The 23,180-nt window shown below is 43.6% G+C and overlaps 1 protein-coding gene across 1 annotated transcript; it reads left to right on the plus strand.

Moving 5' to 3' along the window:
• The first annotated feature begins 231 nt into the window (after positions 1-231).
• On the plus strand, positions 232-20,115 carry HHIPL1 (HHIP like 1). Its single transcript, XM_064659125.1, has 9 exons — positions 232-728; positions 5,443-6,089; positions 8,369-8,512; positions 8,792-9,120; positions 10,965-11,091; positions 11,425-11,570; positions 14,582-14,663; positions 16,486-16,568; positions 19,211-20,115. Exons 1-9 carry the CDS (start codon positions 435-437, stop codon positions 19,726-19,728), a joined length of 2,370 nt encoding a protein of 789 aa, XP_064515195.1. The 5' UTR covers positions 232-434; the 3' UTR covers positions 19,729-20,115.
• The last annotated feature ends 3,065 nt before the right edge of the window (positions 20,116-23,180 follow it).

Consider the following 23,180-nt stretch of genomic DNA (forward strand, 5'->3'; position numbering starts at 1 on the left):
GTCGTATAAACGCTGAGCGCTATATTCTTTAGTGTTTTGGTCATACAAAAACCTCGGCGACAGAACTGAGCTCAGCAGCCAACACTTGGGGAGTCAGCCTAGGGAATTTGTTCCCAGTACGATCCACTCTGGTGTCGTATGCTCCACTCTGGTGTTGTGTGACACGCTGTGCTGACTGCCCAGCCAAGTACCTGCCCGGCTGCTCTCTGGGCGGAATCAAACCAAAATCGCCCGTCCAAAGCCATCACCGAAGCGTGTCCGTGCGTCGAGCGGCGCCGCGACCCCGAGAGCCCGGGGCCGTCCGTCCCGGCGCTGACAGACCTCGGGGCGGCCGCTCTCCGCGCCCCTTCTCCCGCGGGCGGAGCGGGGCCGGCCGAGCCTCCGGGCGGGCGGCAGCGTCCACCTCTGTCCCGGCTGTCCCGGGGGGCAGCGCCATGCGGGGCCCGCGGGGGGCTGCGGGGCGCGGCGGGGCTCGGGCGGCCCTGGCGCTGCTGCTGGCGGCCGCTCTCGCCCCGCGCCCGGCGCGGCCGCACCCGCAGTGCCTGGACTTCAAGCCGCCGTTCCGGCCGCCCCGGGGCCTCGCCTTCTGCCGCCGCTACGCCGAGTTCGGCTGCTGCGACCCGCGCCGCGACAGCGCCCTGCTCCAGCGCTTCTACCGCCTCAGCGCCCGCCTCGACGGGCACAGCTACGCCGCCTGCGCCGGGCACCTGCAGGACCTGCTCTGCCAGGTGAGATCAACTGCAGGACCAGCTCTCCCGGAGCTCCTGCTGCATAGCGGGGCTCCGGCCGCACAGGGGCTACGACCGCGCTGGAGGCTCCAGCCGCACAGGGAAAGGTCTTCCGATGCACAGGGAACATCACCAACCGCACAAGGGTATTCCACTCCCCGCAGAGAGCTCTGGCATCAGCATGGATGCTTCTGCCCAGTTGTGGGGCTTTGGCCCAGGTGTGTGTGCATCTACCTGAGCAGGGCTGCATCAAGCCCAAGTATGGATGCTTTGGAACAGACATGGGTGCATTGATCCCAGGGGGATGCACTGGCCTAGGCACAGAGTCTTTGGACAATCCAGGGGAGTGTGAGCCTTGGCATTAGTTCCCAAGCCTGGACAGGAGTACAGTAACCACCTCACAGGTGCATCAGCCATGGTATTCATGCCTGGGCCAAGACATGGGTGCATTGGCCCACACATGAGTGCATCAGAGATAGTGCAACAGCCTAGGCACATGCTCCCATGCAGTGGCAGGAGCACCTGTCCATCATCAGGTGTCCCAGTGGACCTTTTGTTCTTTGGTACATGTCTGAAACAGGAACAGGGATGTTGTTCTGCACTCAGCAGTGCTCTGAGGTTGTTATGTGGACAGTTACAAGTGGACCTGGTGAAGACACCCATGGGGGACCTGCCTGCACAAATCATGCTCCTTGTTATGCCCAATTAATGGGATCAGGTGGGTTTCTTTGCTTTGGGTTACACCATCCTGAGATGCTTTTAACATGTCAGGTGCTAAGAGTCCTGATGATGGGCGCAGAAAAATGCCTGAGGATGTGGCCTAGAAACCTCTGTGATGGCCATCCTGCACAGGGAGGAATTTCCACTCAGGGTTGTTGTTCTGTGGCCAGATATGATAGCAGGAGGATCACAGTCTGCACAGAGCAAAACCTCTGACCCTATCATCAGTGGTGCCCTCACATGTATGAAAATGCCCCTGAGACAGAACAGTGGAGGCTCTGCGCTGTGCAAGTGTAAATCTTAAATTAATTCAGACAGTGGAGTCTCGTCTGCTCTGCTCAGACAGGATCAAAGTGGCTTTTCAGAAATCCTGCTCTTAGCATTTTGCAGGATACCTCTTGTGTTCCTGAACGCATGAAGAGAAAGACAACCCTTTTCCACATCAGCTTCTAGAGACTTGACTTCTATTTCATCTCTCATTGTACTGGTAGCAAAAAAACTTTGAATATATTCCTGAAACAAGCGATGTCCAAAAGTCATTTGCAGATAGGAAACCAGTTAGCAGTGCCTGATAAGCACTCCTGCCTCTGGAAGTGGTAACTAAATCTCCTATTTTTGTCAGAAAGCCAACTGAAAATGTGTTCAGAAACAGAGATATTTCAGTGTGGGATAAATGATTCACTAAAATGTTCAGATGAGCTCAGTGCGTCACCAGCCCAGATGTGGCTACAAAATACCACCAGTGGCTGCACAAGCATGAAATGGAAGTTCAGATGTTGCAAACAATCTAGAACATTAGGCTTCCATTCATCCATTGTATATACAATTGTTATCCTAGACCTGAATTAATAAGTGGTTTTCTGTGGCTTATTGAGCACACTTCTGCTCACAATTCCTGATTTCTCTCAAATGTGATCAAATTATTTTGACAAGTGTCTCAGCTTACACTTGTGAGGATTCTTATCTTCCCTTAAATTTGTAGAATAATTGAATAGTTAGGGGGTATCTAGTCCAAGACCCCCTGCAATGAGCAGGGGCAACTTCAACTAAGGTTGCTCAGAACCCCATCCAACCTGTCCTTGAATGTTTCCATGTATGGGGCATCTACCACATCTCTTGGCAACCTCCTCCAGTGTTTCACCACCCTCATTGTAAACAACTTCTTTCTTATATCTAATCTATATCAACCCTCCTTCAGTTTGTCTGGTCGTATCACCAAACACCCTTGTAAAAAGTCCCTCTTCAGCTCTCTTGTAGCCTCTCTAGATACTGGAAGGTGCTATAAGATTACCCTGGAGCCTTCTGTTCTCTCCCATACTATGAAAGAGCAGATGCCTCATTCTGCTTCTCAAGGAACATCTTGCTTAAAGGCTTGAGTTTCCAGATGGAGGTGGACAAGGAAGGTCAGGGACACAGTGAAAGTTAAATGCTTTTCTGAGGAGTCCTGTTGCTTCCTCTAGGCTCACAGCAACAGTAAATAAGCCATTGTTTGATGTGGGTGTTCCTTCAGATTCAGACTGTTGTAATTCCTCAGATAAGTAGCTGCCACTGAATTCCTGGAATAGATAGGATGGATTTGGCTAGCTTGTCTTAATGTTTTCTGATGAGTCATTTTCATAGTGCAAACCCTTTTCAGTGCTACTGAAGTTACTGATCGTTTGGCCATTAGTTTCCTTGGTCTTTGGACCACATCATAGTTTAAAATGAATGAACAGACCGTGTAATTTGGAAATGAGAATTTAGAACTGTTAGTGATGCTGGGCTGTGACTAAGGGTAGAGTTTCTTGGTATTTTGAGCTAAGCGAACATGACAGGATAATGTGAAGGGTGAAGGATCACAACATTTGCTTCAGAAGCAGAGAAACTCAGGATCAGGCATGAAGCTCCATCTCTCATGGAATAAAAGTTGGAAAATATTTCACATGTGTCTGGAAAATACCCTAGGCACATGCTTGGGTACTGTCTGGCTGGTGATAGATCTCTGAATATCACTGTCGGTGTAATGCTGCTGTAATTAGCCATATGCCACCAGGAATATGGTAAGGATGGAAGAAGTTGCCCACAATTGCTATTCAAACACACCTGAGGCTGGTGTGAACAGCCTGTAAGGCAAAGTGACAGGGAAGTCATACTTCTGGACTACTTTTAATTCTGAATCTGAAGCCAGGGCATTGCTTTATAATGCATAAGATCACTGCTTGCTGTGAAAGATGCATTCAGAGAACTGAGGTACACCAGGGTACTCAACGGAGGGGCCTCCTTTCTCTGAATGAGAAACCTCCATAGGCAACAACATATTGAGCTCTCACCCAGCCCCCCCCATCAAATTCCCTTTCTGTGTCATTTCAATTTGCTTTCTAAGGCCAAATTTTCAGTCATTACAACTGAATGGACTAACGCTCCCTCTCTTTCTGTCCCTCTCCCTGGCACACCTCGTGTAACTGAGCCGAGTGCGTTACCCAGTCCGCCTGTGTAATTTCAATGATTTGTGTCACACGCAATCTTCTTTTTACCACATTCATTGCTGCTCATTTGAGGGCATAATAACCTTCATTTTGCAATGAATGGCTTGACATTCCAGGAGGAAAGCTTATTGTGCACTAATGATCTGTTATATGGCCCCTCAGTTTATTATGGTATGTAATGGAAAATAAAATAAAAATTAAATATTGTGTGTACTTATCAGCTAATTTAAACGGTTCAGTATCTCAAATGTTGTATCTTTTCAGCTATTGAGTAGTGCTGTAATCTGCATTAAGAGATAGCTCCCTATAGATTTAGAAACAGTTCCCTCTATTTTTTTCTTTTTACTTAGCTGGTTTTGCTTAGTCAAAAAAGAAGAAATGTAAGCTAGGAATAAAAAATACAGAATTTATTCAAGTAGTATAGTTTCTCTTCTGATCTTTCTTGCCTCAGTTGTTTATCTACCCTGTGAAAATAACTGAGCCTCCACAGAGTCATGTTGCATTTTTTGAAGAGCACTTTTGAAGTGCTTGTTGGGAAGATGCATTACAACCGGACAATATTGCGTGTTTGTTACAAGGAAAAGCCCTTCCAAAGCAGAACTGAGTCACTTTGGTCAGTTTGTAATTTACAGACAGTTTACTGGAATGCAGTTTTTCATAAGGAGAATCCACTGTAGGAGTTCTCACTGTGGAGAACGCAATGAACTGTCTGAACATGATCCAGTCCTCAGGTAGATTTCCAAGGCTGCACCTTCCATAAACAAAGGCTGAGCTGCAGGTGCAGCCAGTGGACATTGCCTGGATTGTGGCCTTTGGTGCTCACGGAAATCCCTTGCAGAACTTGGTGAGCCATGTCATGATTATGAGAAATCATGAGATTTCACCACTCCTGGTTGGGGATATAAACTGTCTATAGGCAAAGATCCACTAGCAAAGGCAGCTGGACCCAAGCAAGGACGGTGTATGTAGGGAGAGCATCCTTCTCCCCTCTTCTTCTACTTTCTCATTCCACTCCTTCCAAGCTGTAAATCCTATCCATGTCTGAGGTGCATATCTGGATTATCAGATGATGAGGTATGCATGTTGCAGGCTTTGGCCCTGGTTGCCTTTCCCATTCCCTCATCAGTCTGGAGACACAGGACCTGAATCTTCTCAGCTAACTCTTTGGTTTCACTTCTGTGCTGTGATGAATCTTCTTGTTATTTCATAGATAAAGTCACAGCATCCAAGAAAGAAAAGTCTCTTTTTCCCCAGTACATCCCTAGGGTGATGTAGCAACATAGGCACCATTGCTGTGATTGAAATAAAGAAGCATGAGGAAGCCAGCTTTCACCAGGAATATTGAAGATCATTTCCACAAATGCTGAGATAAACCCCCTTTTTAAGATCTTTTCCTCTGTTAACACATCTTCAGAATAAACCACAATGTATCTTGTAATTAAGATGAAATATCTTCAGTTAGTATCACCGCTCAGCTGTTTCAAATCTGGTCCAAGAAATGACTTGAGATGTTTTCTCTCTCCTTCTAGGAATGCTCTCCATATGCAGCTCACTCATATGATGCCGAAGATCCCTCCACCCCCGTGCGGACGATACCAGGACTTTGCCAGGACTATTGCACGCAAGTGTGGCAGAACTGCCGCTCCATCTTTCGCCTCCTCTCTGCAGACCGAGAGTTAATTGCACTGGAAAACAACATGGCGAAACTCTGCCGTTATCTGACCTTGGAGGACACCGACTACTGCTTCCCACACCTGCTGGCTAACCAGAACCTTAACCAAAACCTGGGGTTAGTCACCGCCGACGCGGAGGGCTGTCTCCAGCTCTGCCTCGTGGAGGTCGCCAACGGGCTGCGCAATCCCGTTGCAATGGTGCACGCCAACGATGGCACCCACAGGTTCTTCATTGCAGAGCAGGTTGGCCTGGTGTGGACCTACCTCCCCGATGGATCCAGGCTCGAAAAGCCATTTCTGAACGTCAGCGAAGCCGTACTTACCTCCCCGTGGGAAGGAGATGAGAGAGGGTTTTTAGGTATTGTCTTCCACCCTAAATTCAAATTTAATGGTAAAGTTTATGTTTACTATTCAGTTGAAGTTGGTTATGAAGAGAGAATCCGGATCAGTGAGTTCAGAATTTCTCCTTCTGACATGAATGCCTTGGACCATAATTCTGAAAGGTATTGTATACACATTTCTCTGCCAAACGTATTTAAGATTTCAGAGGGCAACTTGTGCATTTTTAAAGGCTATTAATGAATGGGACATATTTAGCTTAATATTGTTCTTGCAATCCAGTGTGTTAGCACGTTAGTCCAAGTCCATGTCTAGCATGTTGAAGTACAGAATGTTTGTGTCCTCCATGGATGAACTGCAAGTGTTCAGGGATAAAACATTTACAATTCTCAGTTCTAGTATGTCAGAGGATTTAACTGAACATGGATGAAACATTATTTTACAGTTAGTATTTTGGTTTTTTGGTTGGGTGTGGAGTTTTTTCTGGTTTGTTTTTTTTTTGTTGGTTGGTTTTCTTATTGTTATGATTACACTTTAAAATAGACATCGGCAAATTCACTCCGAAGCCAAAGGTTTCCAAAATCAGTATGAGCAAACTGAGTGATACCATACCAAAGATGGATTTGGTCCCACGTTTCTTTATCTGAACAACACCTCAACCCTGTGATATTAGAAATTTAACATCAAATTAAATAAAATGCAAGCCACTATGTTATTACGAAGTGCATTTTGATTGGAAACGTAATTTGTTTGAGTCTGGTCCTGCAGTTGATCCACATCAACATGTGTCTTGTTTGTGGAGTCAATCTATAGATTTAACCATGTCATAGATCCGCTGTTTTGAGAGATCCTTGAATGTTATGAATGCTAAGATATTTGCTTGATATGTGATTTGAATCAGGGGCTTTCCAAATACTCTGCTGTGGATGATTCTAGCTCAAAAATGCATGTAGCCTAATGATAGAAAGGGGATACTGGTTTATAAAGCAATTAGAGCAATTCAGTGTAAGCAGCACTGTAGATGACAGGTAAGGGGAATTAAATGTGGTCCTCAGGAAAGCAAGTCAGGACCTTAAACCTGCAGATGTCAGGGCCCATGAGCTGTCTTGTTTAAAAATCCTCAGGGTCTATGTTTGTAACATTTTCTTTGCTTATTTAGCTTATGGTTAGTACGGCAAAAGCTTAAGGAAACAGAATTGTGGTCCTGTTGTGCTTGTGTAGGCACAGGTCCCACTGACTTCATCCTGTGATGCTGCCCAAGAGGGAGCTCAGGCTGACATGTGGTGTGCGTTGTTTCGGCAAAAAGGCGTGTGTCTGTTTATCCTCAGATACTTGCTCAATGTGTTTTGGGTTTTTTCCATCTTCTTTGAGAGGCTGAGGAAGATTTACCTCTGTGTCTGCACGGGATCCTTCTTTGCTCCTTCTGCTAGTTGGAGTCTGTGCACTCTTGCACAATTACCTTATCACAGAGGGGGTGACATTTAACAGGAGGTGACAATAACTCCATAGTTGGGTTCCTTCCCACAACTCACAATAACTATCAGTATTTCAGATGGGGAAAAAAAACTAGCTAAAAATGAAGCAGTATAAGTGAATATTATAATTCGCTTTTTTTCATGCACTGCGAGCATGAAATCTGGACTTTTTTTAAAAGCTGGAGTGAAATAAACTTCAGTTGTTACACCTGGAAACCTTCACTGCATAGATTTGTGGCTTTACCATTCTATAAAATTATACTTTAGATATTTCACCCTTTCCTTACTATGAAAGGTGCATAAAATAAACAAATAAAAGAGAGAGTTTGGGTTTAATATTAAGGTAAAGTTTGTTGGTACTCCTTTGAATAACCTTGGTCAAAATGTCAGGTTTTTTGGTGGGGCTGCTTTTAACTGCTCTTTAAACTCATAAGGTCCTGAGTGTGTAATTCTCATTTATGGATTCTTCTCTCTGTGAGAATTCAACTATTCCTTAATGTTTGAAAAGTTTTATGTTTGCCTTGAAAGAGCCTGTCAGGATTGTGCCAAATGCTGTACAGATGCACAGATGGACTAGAGTCCTTTCTCTTGCAGTTTACAACTGGATATAAACTCAGGTGCCTTTTCTTTAAGAAATATAAAGAAAAATAAAAAAGAACTTTAACAAGGAGGAAGAAAGAATCAGAGGAAAAGTATAAGTAATAAAAATATATCTTGTCGTGTGATTTCACAGATTTTCCATATTGCACAATTTGGCATTTCTGTAATCTGGAAAATATGTTGGAACTATTTAAGGTTAGAAAATCAGTTATGGCCAAGCAAAATTCAGTAATGTGGATGTGGAGGAATTTGTATCAAAACTGACCTGTAACCTTGGCATCTGTCAAGGGCAACATTGGCATGACATTGCTCTGCCCTTTCCTTAGGTAATTGGCATAGATAATTGCCTTCTCCCTGTTTTCACTTAGGATAATCCTGGAAATAGAAGAACCTGCTTCCAACCATAATGGAGGAGAGCTGCTCTTCGGAGATGATGAATATCTCTACATATTCACTGGAGATGGAGGCATGGCTGGGGATCCTTTTGGGACCTTTGGAAATGCCCAGAACAAGTAAGTGTGGATCCATCCCTGTCGCAGCTCCAGGCTACCAGCACTGCTCCACGGAGCAGTGGGGCGTGAGAAGTCAATGCCAGCCACCTGAAGGCTGTTTGGAGGCAAAAGAAATTATCTTGAAACGGTTGCTTTTTGAGAGATATTCAGAGACTCGTCTTTTTCAAGACAGAAAGAATGAAACCCTAAACCTTCCAAAACCCCCATCTCTGATGTTTAAGCAAGGTCTAGTTTTATTTCTTTATCTTTTCCTCTTTTTCTTTTCTTCTCCCAATACAGATCAGCCCTGCTGGGCAAAGTGCTGCGGATTGATGTGAACAACAACGACCGCGGGCCCCTGTATCGGATCCCTCCTGACAACCCTTTTGTCAATGACCCTACGGCTCGCCCTGAGGTCTATGCCTACGGAGTGAGGAATATGTGGCGCTGCTCTTTTGATCGGGGTGACCCTCACACCAAGGAGGGGAAAGGGCGGCTCTTCTGCGGAGATGTGGGGCAGAATAAATATGAAGAAATTGACATCGTCGAGAAAGGGAAAAATTACGGCTGGAGAGCAAGGGAAGGGTTCAGCTGTTATGACAAAAAACTTTGTGCCAACTCTTCAATGGGTAAATAGATGTGCTCTATGAACTACCTGCATCTCCCACTGCACAGTTTTCTGCGCCATCATTTTTAATTCCCGCCCTCAAAGCCTGGCTGCTTGGTGGTAAACATACCTCTTTGAGATGTAAATCTATACTGTCTCAGTCTAGAAGGGAACTGACTTGGACATAAATATTGAAAGTCCAAATGTTATTGTTTCTGAATTAGGAGGAAAGTGAAACAGGCTAGCTGTTGTTTTTCTAGGTGATCTGTGTTGTTAGTCAAATTACTTGGTAATTCTGTGGCAAGGGGACAATTTCGTCTTTGCCACATGAAATAAGCTTTCATGCAAGAGCAAGAAAAATTTGGAGCAATTGTATTTTTCTCCATAACTCACAAGTAGTTTCCTTATTTTTTAAAAGAAGAGCAAAAACATATTATGTAAGCTGATTGACCCATATGCACACTGCCTGCTTTGCAGGTATCTGAATGTATGGTGTATCTTTGTTTCTTTTAGCTATGCCAAAAAGGAAAAGCTTATTTTTTTCAATTTTTTAAACTGATCAAAACTGGATTCAGGATATTTGCTGGCTGGCTAAATTTCAGTGCACCTGTGAAGTCAGAGTGTTATTGTGTTGCAAGGTCTGATGTGGACCACATCTTATGCTGGAGCCTCTCCCCAGAGATCCAGGGGGGCAGTGGGCTGGAACTGATTTGCATCAGCTGAGATTCTGATTTTTTTCTCTTCTACACGCTATGTCCTATGTGCTGTTATTTAACTTTCTCCCTTTTATTAACTTAGCTATAATTACGGTGGTAGTGATGAAGTATTTTTTGATAAAAATTTTGAGAGCAGGGAGCAGATTTTTCACACTCCCTTTCTAAAGCAGTTGTCAGAGAGCTCGTTTAGCACTCTCCTCTGTGACAGCATCACGTGAGCATTCCTGGCAGGCACTGTACTGAGGTCTCCAGGGATTCAGAACAATTTTTGATGCCTTTAGAGACCCTTTTGTTAGAACAGTGAAATGTCACAGCCCTTTTAGAATAAGTACAGCTGAAGTGTAGAAAACACCTGCTTTAGGTGAAATGCCTCTGGTGCAAGTTCCTCCCTGGCAGAGTGGCTGGGTTTGCTCCTTGAGGCATTTGCTACACAGTCAGAGGGAAAGGCTGTGAGGACAGGAAGGAGTACATGAGGTACAGTACCATGAGGTAACTGTAACCCAGGAGTTTTCAAAAGAAAGGGAAGAAGGCACCAAATCAAGACCCTCAAAATCAGGACATCTCCCTCTGTTTTATGTCTGTCTTGTATTTTAACTTATATTTTAAATGAATATGCCAGTACTACATCAAGCCTCTGCCATACCATAAATATTTGATGGCCCTTTCAAGTTAGCTCCCCCATCTCAGAGGAAGAGAAGCTATTTGTGCTGACATCTGACATATCTTTTCATCAGTGCCTGCAGTCTGGAGTTACCCATCTCTTTTTTTCCTTTCACCACCTAAAAAAAGCTGCACTGAGCAAATATCTCCTGCATGGATGGGGTGACTCCAAGAGTAACCTGTGAATTCTTAGCGAAACCACCCAGGCTCTGTAGAAATGGGCCAGAAGTGGCACTAAAAGAGATGGGCTGTAGTGGGAGAAGGACTCAAGAGAGCAGTGAGGTCTCGGTGAGTCTTGGTGATGGGCAGGCCTATCAAATGTGATTCCAAAAAGGTGAATATCAAACTACATACAACTCTGTCATCACTTCATTTAAATAGAAGGTGCTCCAGTGAACCTGACTGCACGCTGCTAGTCTCAGAACAATCTAGATAAACAGCTATTCTGCGGTGCATGTCAAACAAGCCACGGATCTTTTCTGCCCTACAGATGATGTGCTCCCAATTTATGCGTATCCACACAAAATGGGGAAATCTGTTACAGGAGGTTATGTCTATCGGGGCTGTGAGTCTCCAAACCTGAATGGCCTGTACATATTTGGTGATTTTATGAGTGGGTAAGTAAACACTTTGGACACTCATCAAGTTGTACCCCAAATGTCCCCAAATGTCCCCAATGTCAGCCAAAATGTCCCCACATCTTATGGTACTTAAACCCTGCCCTCTTTTTTTTTTTTTAATGAATTTGTGTTGCCACTGAAAGACAAGGGGTTGCAGGCAGGGTGTATAATATATTTGGTTTAATATTAACAGTTCTTCATTTTTCAGAGAAGCTGCAGTTCCTATTGCAGCTATTGTGGGTAGGAAGCATTAAATATCCTTTCAGGTGTCCACGTTTGTGCTCATAAATCACCTTGGTTGGGCTGTGGAAGTGTTCTTTTGCCTTGCAGACGCCTGATGTCTTTGAAGGAGGATCATGCTACTGGAGAGTGGCAGTACAGTGAAATCTGCATGGGGACAGGACAAACGTGCATGTTCCCTGGGCTTATCAATAACTATTACCAATACATCATCTCTTTCGCTGAAGATGAAGCAGGTAATCTTTTAACTTTTTTGTCACACTGGATGACGTTTGTGTTTTCTCTTCAGACTAAAACATCAGAGAAGGGATCAGAGAGGGCTCCTGGGAGCAGCAGGTGGTGGGGAGGCAGAGCGTGAGTCTATCAATCTTTAAAATGGGTGGGTGAGATTCCCAGCATCTCCTAAACACCAACCCAAAGTTACAATGCTAATTTTTGAGGTCTGTGTGCCATAGAGTGCCTGCAGGGGGAATTGGAGAGTCAGTTCCCTTGGGACTGATTCTGGGTGCACTGGACTGTGCTGCTGCCTGCATACCTGCCCTCTGGAGAACAGGGAACAGTGGGGGCAAGTAGAATAAAACACAGCTTAGAAATGAAACCTCATTCTTCACAGTGCCATGCCATGGGGAATGGAGGCCCTGGCAGCCTGAGAAGCTGATACCCAAGTGAGAGCAAGTCTATGTTCTTGGCTAGTCAAGAAGGCTGTGGGCATTATTAATGGATACAGGGAAGCAGATGTCATGAACAGCAATCATGTACCTGCTCACCCTGGCCTGGGATATTTGTAACTCTCAAGGTGAAGCAGAATGAAAGCTCTGTGTTATGTCTTGAGTGAGGCATCAGCAAAAGGCTGCTTAAGTCCATATTTTATTTGTGTCACCTGGGATTTTCCCTTGCATAGGACTGAAAGTCTCAGTGGAGCTTTGCACAGCTGTGTTTTCAAAACTGGAGAAATTTTACTTTCTAGAAGGGAGATGCTGTGATTTGAAAAGGAGGAAATAAAGAATCCTGGGGTGAAAGTTGGTGGTTGCTCCCATTGTTCGTACAAGGCTATTGCAGAGTGTGCAGCCCCTGCAGCCCCTGGACACGAATGGGGGGAGCACAAGCCCCACAATGTTCAGCACCATTGCTGAGTGACACACCACATGTGTGACCCAGCAACGCAGGAGTTGTGTTCTGCCCTGTTTCAGGGGGGTCCTGGCTCACAGTCACAAGCACCTGCTTCCAGAATGCCCCAGCTTTTAAACATCTGGTTTTCCTGCAGATTATGTCAAGTTTGGATGTTGCACAAATCATATGAATGCAAATTTTAGTTTGTAAATGCAAATCATCCAAATTAAGTATTATCTTGAAAGTTTGACTTCTTTTTTTTTTTTCTTTTTTTGAGTTAAATTCCAATTTCTTTAATGGTTAATATTCATGGAAGTTAGAGATATTTCACAGTGCTGTGGTGAGAAGCATATCTTACCCTAAAATCAAGTAACTTAATTCAAATCATCTTAATGTCAAGTGCAATATCAAGCTGTTAATGGTGGCCCTTGCTCATGCATGTGGGAATCATGTCCCTTGTCCTGCATCTGTCAACAGACTCTGGACAAAGTAGGGGTGAAACACTGTCACCCTTCTGCCCTGCACTTTTCATGTGTACCTTGATTAAGTACAATAGAGCTGAGTGGAGATTTGGGCTAGAGTATCTCTTCAGAGGTAGTTAGTTGCTTTGTGTTTGTTTTATAGTAATGGGAAAAAATTTGTTGATAACAGTGTAGTGAGGTTGCTTTATCTTCTGTGAACAGCTTTATCTTGCACCTTTTTTGTGTGCTGGGAATCTAATTTTTTACTATTTTTTCAGTTTATTTTAAAAAGGTTTTCTTCACAGAAGTATTTGAGTTTTGGGGTTGTTGCTCTGATGAATGTTAATCTGACTGGTGTAGTCAATGTGTTTATTTGGTGGAGACATCTATATTTTTGGCTCATTGCATGGCCATTATAAAGCCAAAAGCCCTGTGCCTGGGCAGTGGAATGTCCAGGACACCCCAGGCACTGTGCCATGTCTGTGGGGCACATGTGTGTAGCCTGTGTGCTTCATGGCCTTAGCATCCATACTTCTGCCTGATAATTTTCAGGAAAGAGGAGCAGGATGTAAAGCACAAATCACTGCACTACAAGATGCAGTGCTGGGTGTTTCCCATCTCTGTTTGGATCAAGGCTGCCTCTGGCCTGTCATTAATGAAGCTCACCAGAAAAAGGAAGAAACCAGTCAGGGGTGGCCAGAGATGGCTGGTTTCTACCCTGGGAGCATCAGGAGGAGCTCAGCCCAGGGCAGCACAGGAGAGCAGGTAGGAGGAGGGAGGCTTAGCACCAGCTGCCACCAATTCCCACACCTTCCTTTGCTCACTCTGACCCCTCTGCTCCTTCCCTTCTTCCCTGTAGGGTACCCATAGGGCACCTAAAGAAATCTGCCTTGCTTACTAAACCAGTCTCCCCGTCTCCACTGCCTCCTTTTTTTTTTTCTCTTCTTTTTTTTTTTAAATATTGCTAATTTATTTTTTTCTCTGATCCTTTTCTTGCACCTCTCAAGCACTTCAGCTGGCAAAAGAGTGCCAGAGGGACTGTTTATCCCAGTCTCCTCTGAACAACAGGAGAAGAAGGATAGAAATGCAGTTAAGAGAAAATAAGTCAAATAAATGGTGATGGACATTGTTTGGCTGAAGGTTGAGCTCTATCCATGTGACCTGACAGAGGTGTGATTAACCAAATGCATTTCGTGTGAGATACATCTCATTTTGTGAGTGTCCTAAAGAAAGGAAAAGCAAAATCTTATTCTGCTGTCATTCACCCAAAGGAGTGCTTCATCCAAATGAGCAGAAGACAGTGAACTTTCCTAATTTCCTTTCATTTCGTTTCAACAAAGGTATTCAAGCTTTGACTGGTTTGCATTAGACACAGATCAGAATGAGATGACAAGTGAAGTCTGGGCAGGTGAACTTGCAGTGGAAATTTGTCCAAATAATATGATGCTATGTAAAAGGTCCCACCCACTAAGAGTATTTTATGTCAACGAACTGCAGATAAACTCTCACTACAACCCCAAATTTTAACCTGCCTTTTTTCCTCCAATATCCAGACCTCCATGCTGGTTTGCATTTCCCGATGCTCTCTGACCTGTGATACAGAGTTAATGTCTTTTTGCTGTACAGGACAGAAACTCCACAGAAAGTTTTCATGGCTGTGCCTGTTTTCTTCCCAGGGGAATTGTACTTCATGTCTACTGGTGTACCAAGTGCCACGGCTCCCAATGGAGTGGTGTACAAAGTGGTGGACACCTCCAGGTATGAGATGTTCTTGTTGCAAAGCCTGGGTGTGGTGCAGTGAGTCCAGGTGTGGATGTGGTGAGTGATGTCTGACTCACTAACTCTTCTCCCATGATGGGCCCTTCTGTGAAGATTGTTCAAGGAACATCTGGAGCAACCCACTATGGGTCTGCTTTGCTCTGGCAATCGTGGGGCTCTGCACTGCCTGGTGCCAACTTGTTATGGGGCCTGTTGGTGTCATGTGGGTTGGGAGATTTGTTCCTGAATGCTAAAGCTGTATTTTATAGGTAGCTTGTCCTTCTTGGGCAAAGTTGCTCTAGATTCCTGCCCGAAAGGAGGCAGTTTTTCTCCAGGTGTTTATTCTCAGTTCCTCTCCATCCCTTGTATCCAGCTGCACCTCCCACAAGAGCCCTGTGGCCAGGCAGCTGCAGCTGAAGTTGGACCAGCGTGACCTGCAGTGCTTTCTTGGGCAAATCAGAAATGAATGTCAAAAAGTACATTTTTTTTTAATATTTCAAAGAGAAAAATGGATTGGTCAAGAAAACAGAACCATTGTTACACCTTCTGGATTCCACGTGTGTGTATCTGAGACTGGGCAAGGCAGGGAATAGCTGTGTTTTATGGGAAGACTTACAGATGTTTTTTCCATCTTCCTGTTTTTTAAGCATTACTATTATTGGCTAAACACCAAGCTGCTTTCAGCCAGAAATGGAGAGTGAGATTTTTGCAGCTTTTATTGTTTTATATGGATTAAATTTACAGCTTTAGCTATCTGAGCCTTTTGAACAAAACCACTTGTCTAGTTTTATGTTGAAACCAGTCCCCAAAGTTAAATAACCCCAGAGCTGTCAAGTGTTCTCCTCCAACTCTCCTCTGTCAGGAGCATTTTCCATTATCTAACACAGCAGAAGAGTTCCTGTAAACTATGTATTAAGAGTCTGGTATTATGCAACCTTTGCAAAAATAAGGAAAGCAGAAGTCAAAAGAGAGTCATAAGTTTAAGTTTAAAAAGAAGGTTTGTTCATGTGCAGAGTACAGAAAAAACTCATAGAAAAATTCATAAAAGTAGGAAACATCCTTGTGTAGGTAGCTGAGAGAAAAGTTCTCTGCCTTCCACAGAAATGCAGATGCAAACAATCCTAATAACAAAGGAGTTATGCTCTCCTAATGCAAACACCATGCATTTTTGAGCCAATTTGAAAACCTCTGAAGAAGTCTGAGGATTAACAAGACGGCTGTCATAGGAAAAAGTGGTGAGGAACTGCATGTAACTTCTCAGAGGTGAGATAAACCTCTATGGCAAACAAATCAGTGTCAAAATAATCCACTATAGTAAGAGAGAGCCCCTGTAGGAGACACTTAGACCTCATTTCTGAAACTAATGCATTTTTGGCACTACCTTTGTTTGGGCTTTCTGAATGAATAACAGTGTGTTATTTTCCTTCCATGAAGACAGTCTGAAAAGTTGTGCACACACGACCTTTATGTCAGATGTTCAATACACACTGTCTAGTTTTGTATTTTTTATTTTCAGTTTGACTAATCTCTTTCTGTAGTGCTTGAACTTGCCAATGCTTTATTTCCTTAATGGATTCAATAGTGGCAAGTGAAAACACAGCCAGAGGACTCCACTGCCTTGTGAATATTTGGACTTTGATCAGTGGAGATCTGTGATTGTTTAGTTATGCTTTCTACTGTAAGAGATTACTTGCATCATTTAAACAGACATTTATTTTTTTCCAATGAGCATTATATTCATAGAAAAACAATGGGAAGCAACAGCTTGCAATGCCAGAGGAAAGGAATTAATTGTGCACTGTACGTGTCCCTTTTTTTACAGGAGAGCACCACCAGGAAAATGCCGAGTTGAGCCATCGCCAGTGAAAGTAAAAAGCAAGCGCATCCCGTTTGTGCCAAAGGAGAGTGAGTGTCACTGTTGCTGCTTATTATTGGTGCATCTTAGCTGGCAGTAGATACAAACTCCACACTTGCACTATCTCCACATGTGTGGAGACCACCCAGAACTTCACTCTTCAGAGTATCCTCAAAATTAATTCTTAGCAGCTGTTTTGGATCTGAAGAGTTGGTTCAAATAAGGCATAAAGTATTTCCCCTGTCCTGGCCATGTGAAATTTGCTTTGTAGTTTCTGGCCCTGTACAATTTCCCTTTTTCATGCTACATTGTACTTGTTTCATTACCACCAACTGGGTTTCCCTGTAACTGTATGGAGACCCTGTGCTCAATGATGCTTTTCAGTGATGTGATTTTTTGCAGAGCTTCAAGTTGTGAGGAGTATTTCAAGAGATGAAAGATATGATTGCTGAAGGGTTGGGAAGTAGCTCATTGAGCAAGATGAAGGCTGAATCATTGTTAGTTGAAAGTGAGAGAATATGGGATGATAAAATGCTCCCAGAAGAACAAGTTATCAGCCATTTAGGTGAACTTTTGGCTTACCCAAACCCTCCAGGGCTTCTTGATTGCTTCATACTGCATGAAGTATTGAAAGTAAAGAGCAGTCAGTGATGTAGCTGAAGTTGCAGCAAGCCAAGTACTATTTATGTTAGACACAACAACCTAAATACAACATTAGAATCTCAGGATTAGATTAGGCAGTATCACTGTTCTTTTCCCCTGTGCATTTAATTTACACACTAGGCAGTACTTTGACAACTTCCCTTCAAAGTCAGCATATTCTATGGACTTTGTCACAAAGTTAATATTACTGTAGGGACTATAAAGTCAGGATACTCTAAAGTCAGGATACTTTTATTTAATTTTTAATTTACACTGCATTTGAGTCACTGACAGTTCCCGCAGCTCTGGCTTCAGGGAAAAATGAGGGCACTCAGCACCTTGCAAGACTGAGTCTTTAAGGTGGAACAAGATCTAAGGCTAATTATTGACTGTTGACATGCCTGAGCATTCAGCACATCTTCAGATATATTCTCCTTTGCAAGCTGGGCAGCAGTTTCCAAACATTAGTAACTTGTTTCATGTTCAACCAGTTCTATCTCTGTTTCTGCTTATACATTATTCTCTGTGCAAGTCCAAAGTTCAGATTTTTAAATTATACAGATAAGTAGATATTTTGGGTTTGTTTACAAGTTAGTTTTCATCATAAATTAAAACACAGAAGTGGTGGGAGAGATTCTACGAAGTGTCTCATGAACTAAATTCACTTTTTGGCGAAAACCAAACACGAACATTTTGATTCTGAAGCATGCAAACAAGGATGTGTAGGTCTAAATATTTACTGTTTTGGTTAGTATTTAGTGTGAATGTAACAGAATCACTAAGGCATGTGGCTTGCATTAGCTGGATGAGTGCATTTGTTGGAAGTGTATTTTATAAATAGCTTAACAAAGAGTAATATATAATAACAACTTGATTCAGTGAGGTGAAAAGCAGTCCCAGGTGACCACTAGCTTTCATACAGCCCTACAGATCATTATATGAGTTCCAGGATTTTTAAGTGCCTTGCTAGATCAGGCTCTGGCAACTGAGCTGTGCACAGGTAAGGCTTTCAAATCCATTTCTTGCCTTCAGAACCTCAGCTACCAAAGAAGAGAAATATTTTCATGTCACAAACACAATTCCTCTTCAAAGAGCAGTAACTGGAAAAAAGAATGGACCACTGCAAGGGTTTGTCTTCTGGGGACAATAGATATTAAGTACAAATAAGGCAGTCATATTTTTCCTCCTCTTTGTACTACAAAGCAAATGATGAATGAGAGTGGATAAATCTGGGATATAATTCAAATAGTCATGATGTCTTTGCAAATGTCTGTGACACTGTCCCAGCTCAGTTGATTGTTATTCTGAGAAATTCTGAATTGATTCCTTTTGGCAAACTAAAACTTATTTTTAAGCTAAAAATAAAGCACATGTGAATAAGCAAGTCCAGTAATGCCTGGAAACTGTGACAGCAAAGAATTTTCAGCTCTTCAGAGTTCAAGGCTCTTTTTTTTTCATAAGGAAGAACAAACCCAACCTCAAATCCTGTTTTATGTGTTGTCCTGGCAACTCTGTTCCTCTTGCACATTCCAGTTGCCAGAGAGAATTGATTTTGAATGTTCCTGATTTCAGCTCCTCTGAATAAAGCATCTGACCCAGTGGGGAGGCCACGCTCTCCTCTGGTAACGATCCAGTCCTTAGAAATGAAGAGCAGAAATAGTGCCTGTCTTTAGAATGCTTTCTGCAGGAGAGAAGGCTATGGTGGGGAAGTCCTCTGCTGACTGTGAAACTCCAGCACCCACCCTTTAAGGGCCAGGCTGAGATTTTGCTTTTTTGCCAATAAACTGCTTAGAGTTTCCTTTTTGGGAGAGGGCTCACGTGTTGGCATTCTGCCCTGCAGTCCTCTCTGCTAACTGAAAGCAGCTGACATTCTTTTGCTGAGGAAATACTGGCTCACTGAGAGCATTGTCACTTCTCAACGGGATCAAGTAGGCAAATTGCAAGAAATTAGTTAAATAAGTAAAAAATCAGCACTGGCTTCATATAGTTGTCTTCAAGTACTGTCCACAGAGTGACAGACTCATGGTTTCCCGCTTTTTTTCCCCAACAGAGTTTATCATGCAAGCACCGATACCCCAACCCCGGCTGGAGACCACGACCGAGGCCCCATGGGGAGGTAGGCCAGACCTCAGAACCCCCACCACAGCAGCGCCCAGTGGCAGGACCCCCAAGCCCAGGAAGGGAGCAGAGAGGAGGGGGCAGCGCAGGAAGAAGAAGCCACGGAACGGCGCCGTGCGGCTGATGGAGCGGGGGCGCCGCGGGCGCGGCCGGGGCCGGGTGGAGGTTTACATCGACGGCGAGTGGGGCACCGTGTGCGACGACGGCTGGAGCTCGGCCGCCGCCGCCGTGGTGTGCCGCCAGCTGGGCTTTCCCTACGTGGTGCGGGCCACCAAGAAGGCAGAATTCGGGGAAGGGACCTCCCTCCGCATTCTTCTGGATGATGTCCAGTGCTCCGGGCAGGAGAGGACGCTGCTGGAGTGCTCCCACGCCGACGTCGGCAAACACAACTGCTCGCACGAGGAGGATGCTGGCGTGGTGTGCAGCCGGGAGGAGGTGGCAGACTGGTGACAGGGGAATTGGGGAAGGCAGCAGAGGGACTTGGAGCACATGCCTTTCTTGCCCAACCCTCTAAACCAGCTGCAGTTTTGCGGAGGGTGTGCCCTGTCTGGAGGGTGTTGCGTCTGTTCAAAGTAACCTCGTGGTTTTCTTCATGTTTGTCCCCATACATGTGCCTTGGAGGGAAAGAAAAAGTAAAATGAAGCAGTGTGTTGTGGGCAGGGACTACTTTTCTATGGGTTTTTTAGTAAGAAAACCTCAAACATCAGCCTTTATAGATTAGAAAAGGGATGCATCCTGTTGCCCTTTCCCTTTCAAAATGCAGCATTCCTCAGCTGTGCTTCACAGTGTTTTGCCAAAAAATAAATTCCCAAATGACTGTGTTTTGCTCTAATGGAATCATTTGTGTTGTTTGCCTTGCTTTGCCACCTGCAGCTCTGAGCAGCAGTTTTTAACGTGTAAATCTGTGCCTTTCTTTGCAAAATGCAAAAGTATATATTTTTTAAACTTTCCACTCACTAGTTTAAAGAAAAATTATTTTTCTCTAATCCTTTTTATTGGTATAAACCTAGTGTCATCAAGGATAACTGTATCTAAGCAAAATCAGATTATTTAGAAAAAAACCATTACATACTGCCTGGAAAAATATTTCTGCAGTTTACACTAACCCCAGTGGAAAGGAAATCTGACCCCTTTTACACGGACAGGATTGAAAATCTGTCCCTTTTTACATTAACAGGATCATTATCCTGTTTAACCCTGAAGACACTTCGTATGTGTTTCTCCACTCTCCCAAATTATATGAAGCCACATGTTTCAAGCATTCAGATTTCATGGGTATGAGTTACTACACAAGAGGTAATATACTGAAGTAATAATTCTGTAATATTTAACTCTTTTTAGGGCATATTAAAAAAAAACACACAAAACCCCTTATTTTGTCTAAAATACGTTTTTTCACCTGAGTAGTGATTGGAGACACATGTTCTCCTCTTGTGGTCTCCCTGAATATGAAAGTATTTTGCCTGGTTATTTTTTCCCCATCTTTTGATAACTACTTACTGCATTCCAAATTTAAGCTTTAAGAAATCATAGCTTTTTGCTTTGTAAACAAACAAGACCTCAAACCCATGTGATGTGTGCCCATACCTTGTTGTCTCGTACACGACTTTCCCAAGGTTTCCATGTCTGGGCCACAGGTGCAGCTGTAGACCTGCCTTAAGCAGTGTTTCAGTGTTGTCAGAAAAGCAGCTGTGATGGAAACAGCAAGCATTCCTTAACAATAATGTGGTAAATAGGGATGCTATTTTTAAGGATAAAAGAAAAAGCCTGTAGTGTTCAGCCAGTTGTAAGCACTGACATCAAGTAGTTTGTTCCCTGGGGGCATTAGCTGTTGGCAGTGACTAAACCCTTGGACTGTTTTTGTTATTATTAATGTCTTGCAATTACTTGTCCACTCCATGCTTGAAAATTTTATTGAATGAGAATGATCAGAACATCAGTATGTATAAGCAGGGTGCCAACTAACTCAGTGTGAAAATCACTGCAAAGGCCTATAGTTGGCAGTGTTGGGTAAGTAAGATCTAATCCCACTGAAGATTTTGTTTTGCAAAAGTATGGTTGATTCCTGCATCAAGCGTAATCTGTGGCAAAAGATCCGGCTCTAGGTCAGCTCATTTATTAACTTTTTATGAGAGTTTTCCTGTCCACATCTGCCAGGCATGGAGAGGAGACAACAGTACAGCACTGCATGTCAGGCTTGAGCAAGGTGGCTCTGATGGTTTTGTAAGGTGCCAAGGTCCAGTGCTGCCCATGAGGGACGCTATTTCCACCCCCATCCTCCCCCTCGCAGAATGAAACAGCAAAAAGGTTTATCTTAAGCCTGATTAAGTCAGGATGTCATGCCCTTAAGACAGAAAAGATTGAGCACATTTGTTTGTCAGTACCTTCAAAACAAAGATTTATTTTTTTGCCTGGTAAATGAAGGGGCACCAGGAAACATTTCCTGTCACCAGGAGGGAATGAGCTGTGCTGTTAAATCTTCAGAGCACTTCCCAGCATGCCTGTGTCCCTTGCTAACCTGCACCCTCCCAGATCGCCCTGGGCTAGGTCAGGAGTTACTGTCAGTTGGCCTGATAACCAAAGAATGACTGCTTAATTTGTTAGTGTAGACAAAGCCTTCGTGAAATCCAAACCCAAGGTGGCTATTTTTATTAAAGGATGGAAATTCCCATTGAAAGACCCATTGTAGGCCTTTTGATAATTTGTTTTCTGGATGATACAGAAACAAAACTGTCTTTGGAGGAGATCAAATGTATAGGGAGACAAAATGACGGCTTTATTTTAATTTTTTGCCTCTGCTGTTGAGCAGTGAGTATAGCATTAGTATTTGGGCAGCTCACTTTTTTTGCCTCCTTCACTTTTACTGTGTATGCTATATCCTGGTTTTAGGGAGATGCCAGATGAGTTGCGGACCACAAGGTATTTCATTTCTATGCATGCAGCAATTCTTTAAATCAAGATTTTACACCATCTGTGCTCTGCTCGCCTTTCCTGTATGACACTTAAAGACACCCTAGAGAGAAAAAGGGCTTCTGGAGGAAGCAGCAGTGACTGTTTTGAGAACCATGGTCCCAGAGGCTCATGCCATGCACAGGGCAATGGGGAAAGTCCTGAATTGCAAAGGTCTTTCAGGGCATCTGCAGTTCTGCATAGGCGTGTTCAGATGATCTTGTACCACCTGAGGTTTTTATTTTGGAAGAGCAGTAGGAAAGGAAATTATCCTTCAAACTTTATCACAGAAGAAAGATCTCACTTCAGTTATTCATCTGCCTCTTCCTGCATGTCACAGCTTGTGGCATGACACAGCACGTTGTCATGCAGTCACACAGCCCTGTTGGTTGATGACATCCTGCCACTTCAGCCCAGTCCCAGCCCTCACAGCGCAGCGGCTGCTTCTGGGTCAGAGATAAAGATGCTCTGATCTTCCACAGCACTTTTTGTGACTTGTGACTCTGCTCAGGAAGGTGATTTTCCCAGCATCAAATAGAAGGGCAAGTTTTTGCTATCAACTTGATGCACCTTCTCAATTTCCTGTTCCTTGGTAATTAGATTAAAATAATGGGTCATTTTCTGTTTCTAAAAACATTGTAACTGCCCTCACTAGCTTTAGCCTGGCTGGATTTATTATTTACCCTGATAGAAGTAACAGCAGAAGTCACCTACTGCTTTATACTTTATATCCATGTATATATTTGGATACATATGCTGAGGAAAGTTATGTGCTTGCTTTTGAACAGAAGTAACATTTTAATAAATAGTTGGATTTAAAATAGGGTCATGTATTGAATTGTGCCGGTAACACAATTTAAGTCCATATTCTTTAGCATTAGTCATAATATTGCAGTTTGTTTTATAAAAGAAAAATAGCCAAATATTTACATTAAAGTATGGGGGGTTTCCCC

Source organism: Pseudopipra pipra, chromosome 6 (genome assembly GCF_036250125.1).
Source record: "Pseudopipra pipra isolate bDixPip1 chromosome 6, bDixPip1.hap1, whole genome shotgun sequence".
NCBI classification, from domain to species: domain Eukaryota; kingdom Metazoa; phylum Chordata; class Aves; order Passeriformes; family Pipridae; genus Pseudopipra; species Pseudopipra pipra.